Source organism: Taudactylus pleione, unplaced genomic scaffold (genome assembly GCF_031769625.1).
Source record: "Taudactylus pleione unplaced genomic scaffold, aTauple2 ptg000006l, whole genome shotgun sequence".
NCBI lineage: Eukaryota > Metazoa > Chordata > Amphibia > Anura > Myobatrachidae > Taudactylus > Taudactylus pleione.
Window position 1 is genome coordinate 20,542,175 of NW_028284409.1, and position 8,121 is coordinate 20,550,295.

At 36.9% G+C, this 8,121-nt stretch overlaps 1 protein-coding gene across 2 annotated transcripts in view; it reads left to right on the forward strand.

The window, feature by feature from the left end:
* Positions 1–4,192, forward strand: part of SYTL3 (synaptotagmin like 3) — an 87,715-nt gene extending 83,523 nt beyond the window's left edge. For both annotated transcript variants that reach the window (XM_088451747.1, XM_088451748.1), the window contains exon 16: positions 325–4,192. In XM_088451747.1, coding sequence (XP_088307873.1) covers positions 325–455 — 131 coding nt within the window. In that variant the 3' untranslated portion in view covers positions 456–4,192. The remainder of the gene's footprint in view (positions 1–324) is intronic.
* Positions 4,193–8,121: the final 3,929 nt, after the last annotated feature.

Below are 8,121 nucleotides of genomic sequence, written 5' to 3' on the forward strand. Positions count from 1 at the left end.
ATTTGTACTTCCGCACATGTGTGCCAGGTCCTTTTTTCTTTATCTTTGTACAGGTTTTTTTAATTTTAGTTTTGTTTTACACTGATTTGTAAGGGGAACAATTAGCCAGGGGCAGACCGGCCCTTTGTTATCCATTGAGTCTCCATTTTGAATTGTGGTCACTGTTAATACTTGCAAGTGTTACATATTGGTAAGGTCTAAGGAGGCTCCTGGCAGGTGTAAGAGCTACCTCTCCTAATGATTCTTAAATTGTCTGTTGGATAATCCTCTTAACTGTAGTTATGTTTTAACATTGTCTTCACTGTATTATATTTATCCCTAAAGGTGAGGAATCGGAAGCCTATGAGTGCCACCAACGAGCTCATCGCTTATGGGAACAGTTGCTCAGTACTCCCAATCAGTGGTTGGAAGAGACTCTTGAATTACAGCCAAATAAAAGGACCTTTTATTTCTGACCTTCACATTTGCACATCATGATAAATTGCCATTTCTGCACCAAAGTATTTTTTGAAACAGCACTAAATGTGTGGGGCATTAATCCCAAGAACAAGATTGATAAAAGTTTCTAATGGACATTGAATTATAGGTCAGAGAACAGAGGATATGTTATAAAGAATCAGTAAACCAGGGATACTAATATACAGAAGGGCTGATTTAGAGTTGGGAACAAACCCAAACAGTGGCTGCACATGGATAAAATATAATGTGCTTGGGGGAGAAATATACTATGCGCTCACTGGTTTATAGCTGAAGAGATAGACTACAAGCTACAAACAAAGCTAGGCACACTCTCTTGCTACAGGTTAGTAAAGCATACAGGTCATTGATGTGCTCTGCCAAGTGTATGGTGATTTTAGCCAATCAGACAGCATGTTGTGTATATATAATACTTTAGTAACTCTGAATACAAAAGTGGACATTCTGCTTTGCATTTTTCTTTTAGTTTGTACATTAACTTTGTGCACTGTTTTACGAGTTGTGTGGGTTTTAGTGTTCTTTTAGAAGCAGATAAGAATTTGCCTGAAATGTTTCTACAATAGTTTTATATATCAATTTTAACAGAGTGGGCAACTTATCAATCAGCATTGCAATTAGGGCCTCTTATGGGGAGTGGTGGGAACCTCCTTGCTAGTGTGCCAAATCAAACAATATATCACATAAGGGGTAAAGGAATAACATGTTATAATTAATTTATTTATGGTATTAATTTACATGCAGTATTTTGTTTTTATTAATATTTTATCTCCTTATTGAATGAAGGAAATAGATTACTATTTGCATTAATGGCGTTTGCAGTAAGAGGTGATTGTATTGATAGACTACTTAGCGCTCAAGCAGATGGGTTTTTAGTTTTGGGCAATATTCTAATGTATCACTATATTTCATTGTTTGGTCATACCAACATGTATCTGAAATTAATCATTTTCTGAACAGATTTAGTCAACAATACTGCATATGTCTTCACTAATTATCTCATTTACCTGTTTCCTGTAGAAAAAGTACTTGGCAATTCTTCAGCAGTTTTGGAACTTGTTTATTCTTAGTAATATATGGGATACCTTTGTTGAAACGCCAAGGAGTAAAATAGGGACGATTCATGTTTTTGTTGAATAATGCACTGAAGTCCCAATCATTTACTAATACATATTATAAATCAAATGTTTTTTACTTAGTTTTAAAAAGTCAGAAACAAAATATTTTCAGTAAATTTATAAAAAAAATAAATTAAATAGCATTTTCACAGAATGTTGCCATTACTTTGGTGAGCACTGGGGAAGTATATATGAAATGTCAATTCTGTGATGTACTTAATTTTCCAGTTCTTGGCTATCAAGCTCAGTGCTCTTAGCACTAATGTACATAACAGATGTTAGAGTAGTTTTCTGCACATACCCGATATGTGTATTATATTTTTAAACGTTATCTGAGTTTTATCTCGATGATTTGAACAGCTGATCTATAGAAGATCTTCACTCTTCTGCAAATTTTACGGATCCAGAAGACTGGAGTGATTTAGAGAGACCTGCTCCACTTGTCCTGTATCACTAACATTGTGTGGCGGGTGTTTCCATGGTGAAAAAGTATCTGTGAGGTTGGTAGTGAGGATTTTTTAGAGAATCCTAGGAGTCAGGAGTAGTGAGCTGTCAATCGTTACCATGTTGCTTGCAGGATTTGGGGAATTTCTAAATTTGAACACTTACCTTACTAGACATACTGTTGTTTATATCAGTTTGGCAAATTATGCAATATCGCACTCTTTCTTTGGTGATTATATTTGTTTAAGTGTATAGCTCATTTTGGGTTTACGTGGTTTTGTGTGTAAAATAGCTCCTTTATTTCTATCTCTTTTTACTTTTGCCAGCTCTGCTTATGCAGTGTGTTTTATAGTCTTGGGAAATATCTCTTATATTAAGTTGTGTTTGAGGCTTTGGAGTCTAGCCTATAGCTCATTTCTCTGCAGCCCTCGTGCTGCTCATAATAATGTGTCTAATGAAAATATAAAGATCTTACACCAAAAAAGCTTTAAAGTTACACATGTTGTGCTCCTGATTTGTGGTTGTGATGTTAGCTGGTCTACAATAGCTCAGCAGTGGGATATGTGCTGTGTGTGTGTGTGTGTGTGTGTGTGTGTGTGTGTGTGTGTGTGTGGACTAGGCTAATTCAATTGTTAATTCCATTAATGTTGAAGCAAAATATGTTTTGTGCTCTGACCAGTTGTTTCCATAATTTTTTGTCTGGGAGCAGCTGTAACTACTGTTCATGTTTTTGGTGAAAGCATTATGTGTTCCAAAACTCGTACTAAAGGTTTCTGGGTATCCACGCAGAACTGGTAGAATGCAAAGTGTTGGTGTGTTCCAGTGATGGACAACCTGACATAGGATATACGCAGCCCTCCAACCTTGGAAGAATTCAATTCGGAATGATGATGCTGTAATTATGTTAGTGCCAACTCTATGGTGTGCAAGGGAAAACTTCCAGAGCAGCACATTGCGCCCTACTGGCACTGCAACAGTACATTGCATCGACGTCAGGAATTGTATTCCCCCTCCTTCAAAAAAATCTCTATATTACCCTAAATATCAAGATTGAATAAAACAACCTTCGAATACTCATCCAAAAATGCCCCTCACTCCAAAATTCCAACACATGCCACTGAAACCCATTCACTTGCAACAAAATGCTTCCACATGTACTAAGAACCCCACTTGCCTCAAAATGCCCCCACATGTCCTCAGAACACACGTGTAGTTTGACATTTCCCCACATGCCACTCAGACCTCTTCACAGCCCCCTGCACCTCCCCATATGACCCTCAGATCTCCACAAATTTCCCTACATGCCACTTAGATCATCCCACTTGTCACTGAGACTTCGCAACATTTCTGTTGGGACAAAATAGGCCCCCTATGGAGATCCACCATGCATGACAGATGGGAGGTGTGCTTTTCGGCCTCCCCACATGCTCTACTCACAGATTTTCCCAGCCGGAGCCTGCAAAGAACTCTCTCCTCCTACTCAGATGTTGCTCTGTGACCTCCCTGCAGGGTGCAAAGGAGGTAATTGATTCAGAAACCAGTCGTTCCCCTCCCCTTTTTTTTTTTAAATGATGCAGCCTGTTAAAATCAATGATTTGAGAGCATTGTTTTTCCAGTGGATTAATTCTAAACGGGAACTAATGCACGCAACATTAATCTGATCCTTCAATAATAACTACAACTTTACTAGTTATTAGGTTCTTAGGAGATATCTAAGCATACTGGTTTGTTCAGAATAGAAAACCTGCTGCTTTTTAATTAAAAAATATTTTTTAAACACATGCTGGGAAAAAATATGGAAGTGTGTTTTTGCAAAATGTATGTCCTCTGAAATGATATGAACTGTGCCTTTGGAAGTAATAACAAAAAAAAACATATTTTTCACCACTATTTCATTTAAAGCTTGATAAGTTTGTAGAGTTTACTGTACGTGATCATGTTTCATTTTATAACCACAATATCTCAGGGTTAATTTCCTACACTATAACAGCCTCTTAGGAGTCTCATACAAGATCTGACTTATAGTACTTGGATACAAAAATTATACCATTGATATTTGGATATTCTACTTTGCCGATATAATAGTAATCGGGACTGCATTATCACTTAAAGCAAGTTATTGATATCAGCTTTTTATTGATGTAAAGTGTATTATTGTCCGTTTTTTGCTAGGACATTTGATCTTTACATTAAACACTCATTATAACATCCATGGTTTCTTCTTTAGATTTATATGTAATAATATAGTGAGAAGGTGGTCATATTAGCCTTTAGATTTATTTTTGCTGGTTCTTATACACTTTTACAAAGTCAGTCTATTTTTTTCTTATGTACCCCTCCCCCCTCCCTCATCTGTCTTTCATCTGATTCCCCTCCCCCATCTTTCTCTCTCTCATCTCCAACTCCTACCCCCGAGTGCACCCAAAACGTGCTGGGGGAAGAAGAGAGAGGCTGTATTTGTGGGTAGCCAGTGAAAGATGTGAGGATAGGGAGAGGAGGGGGTTTCTCTCCAACTCTTACTGTGCTTGTACCAGACAGACATTTATAGGGGTATTCAATATGGAGCGAAAACTCAGTTTCTGCAATGTTTTCGCTCGGATGACGTCATTTTCGCCGCTTTTACTTTTACACCGTATTCAATTTGAAAACTTTTCGCCGATGCGAAAAGTATATTGCATTCGACACTGCGAAAAAGTATCACCAAGGAATGGGTGGCGAAAAAAAGTGCAGAATTGGGGTTTTGGGGTGCAACATTTCGGAAACCACCCTGCAACCTTCAGGCAGTCCCCCAAAGGTAAACTGTGTCAAAAAAATAAAAAAAAATACCACAGAACACCCCAAAAAAAGCACTTTAGTTTTTAACTTTGTACCCCAAAATTGTTTTTTCGCCCCCAAAATTAGTGAACTACAATCTAGGGGGGTCTCCAGGTGTTTTTTTCATTGCAGGTGTTTGCAGCAGGTGGATTTTTCACGTTTTTTAAAACTTCACTTTAGCAACTTTTAAATATGCTCACCTCCATTTTCAAGTACCCAAAATTTGCTGGGACTACTTATTTTCAGCAAAAAAAACCTTCTAAATACTATTCTTCACCACCTTCCCAAATCCCCAAAATAGCAGCTATCGAGCCCGTTTAAAGACCCCGAAAACCTTCAGCAGGGCTAATCGGGGGTATCCAGAGTGATCCCCCATGTCAGAGCATCTTTTTGGGGGTGTTAGGGTGATTTCCCCAAAAATCAGCAAAGTTTTCGCTGATTTCACTTTCACCGGGTGCCGTTTGACGATTTCATATTGAATACGGGTATAAGCGGGGGCGCGCGCGATACTTTTTCGCCGGCAAAAGCTCAGATGTGCGGGGAAAACTTTGACACGCATAGACGGCGAAGTTTACATCTCAAATTGAATACCCCTCTTAGCAGGCTCATATAAAGGATTACTTAGCAAGAAAAAAAAGTGCTATAAATTAAGGGTATTTGAGCCTTGTGCTTCGTAAGGGGGATTTTTTGTGTGTCTTATGACTTAAGCAAATGCAGTCACTAATGGGTCACTTAACATGTGGGTGGTGAGCTTTCCAATGCTACCTCCCAGGAACGCCCACTGAACTCCCCAGAACTTGCATCCAAAGTCTCCCAGCAGAGATGCATATACAGTGCTCAGTGTGACTCGTACGTGCAGACTGAAAACATCGCCCGTTTGGATTCGCCACTGCATCCACCTCTGAATCAGGCCCAATGAGGCACTCTTAAGGGTTATTTCCATTTGTAGTAGCAATAGGGAGCAGAATTGCAGGATAACAGGAGTTAATCAGGCAGTGTTACATGTTAAACATTTTTTCAGAAAAGTCCCCTCCAGTAGTGACATTACTGTGGGCTTTGGTGTTGTGGTGTCTGAGACAGGACACTTGGGTGAGTGAGGCACATTCTCTGAAGACCCTGCTATAACACATTATATCTGCAGCTAGTTATTTATGAGGATTTGTCTCCTAACTGCAGAAAGCGCTGTCTGTATTTTCCTAACTCTTCAGTGAATGTTAACTGTGGAGGAATTATTAAGTTGCAATATATTTTGACCCACAAGAGGGCGCTTATATAGGTATACTTTAGAGTTTCCCAAACTGTGCACCCTGGGGTGCCTCAGGGTGGTGGTCCAGCACCAAATCAAATTATTTATGGTCAATGTAATGTAAATATGTGGACAAACAGAAGCTCAAACCTGCCCAACACCACATAACTGAACCTAAGGATGACAGGTAAGCACAGTTTACTGCACTTTACTACATTTTTTTTTTTTTTCTGAATTTCTCAATAACAAATGTTTGGCTTAGTGGTGCCGTGAAAACAATGCTGTTACTCTAGGGTGCCGTGATTCAAAAAAGTTTGGGAACTTCTGGTATACTGTGTTAAAATGAGGAGGATATCAGAAATGAATGTGCCTTATATGGTTATGTTTTAAATATGTATATATAATTGGCTATTGACAATCTTGCCACATTCTTTGTATCCGGTACTTTGGGGATACTAGTCAGTTTTTAAATGGCAATATGAATAAATGTAAACCAATCAGTTTAAAGCTGCTGGCGATTTGTGGTTTTGACAACCTGTTCCTCATTAAATCTATCCCTTAAAGTGTATTTATTTATTTCTGGTTAAGAGGGAACCTAGGAACGTACAGTGTAGCTGGCGCTCTTATGGGTCCCAAATGCCTTCTCTTTTAGATTGTAAAGTAGTATGGACACTGTACACACCGCTGCATCATGTGTTTTGCTATATACATAATTGATAATAAGAGGGAAAATATATTTCTGAGTGAAGTTGTCTTTAAAAGCAAGATGTTGAAGGCAGAAGGGATATCCTAATTATCGATCACTACATCTGACAGTGGCTGTGCTCATGCCTAGTTTTCATGTACTTATTTTTTTGGAAGGATTGTTTTGGCCAAGAGGGAGCTTTAGGTGTTTTATTTTTTTATTATTATTTAATCTAAGTCTAATAAACCTATATAGTAATAAGTTAATAATGCATAGCACAAACTTATTACGGTTGTTTTATGATTAACAATTGTACATTGCAGAGGAGTGTTGAACCACAAAAATAAATTTGTTTTTAAATATTATTTTTTTTAATGGGAAATCCAATAAGATTTTATTTTTTAGAAAAAAAGCACAGACAAAAATGCAGAAATTAACAAACCTTAAAATATATAACATAGTTATGTACTTTTTATAGTATATTCTAGTAAAAACATGCTCATCTTTATACTTGGTTTAAGCATATATGTAGCAAATTCTAGAACAAATATGTGGGAATGTAGTAGGCTCAGAGTTTACAAAAGTGCAGATTTTTCATCAATTTTGTAATGGAATTTAAAATGCCAACTATTTACTAGGTAAAACTAACCTGGTTTTGCCTTAAAAAAAATAAAAAAATTTAGTACTCTAAATCCCTTGGAAAAATCTGTACTTTTGCAAATTCGGACTCTCATTACATTTCCCCCACAATCTGTTTTTAAAAAAAATAGGTTTCTTTGCATTGCTCTAGAAATTATCAGCACATTGCCCAAGACTGAGCAGTGCTGTGAAATTTGTGATTTACTTTCATAATCTTCCTCTAAAAGCAAAAATCTAAAACCAGATTATGAAGAGGCATCTATTCTTGAAGCCAAAAACAATTTAAATGAACAAAATAGATGCAGATAATCAGTCCATGGACAGAGTTGATTATTAGACATAAAAGAAAAATGTTTAGAATAAGCACTTCGGTAGCAAACTTTACATATGTAATTTATTCTTGATTTGCAAAAGATAACAAAATATACAATGCAAACGTATTTACCTTTTTTCTCGATTACATTTAAAAAACTTTATTCTATAATATACAAAAATACTAAATCCTACAGAAGTCTGATTTGTCTTTTTTTATATAATGTATATCACTCTTACTGTAGAAGAGCCTGAAAAGTTCCCCAATAGATTTATATTAATAAAATATATAAAAAAAAAGTCACCTATAATACCAGCAGTCACTTTTGTCATCGTGTGCAAATATAAGTTTTAGATCTGGGGCATGCAACATAGAAATACTAAGCAAA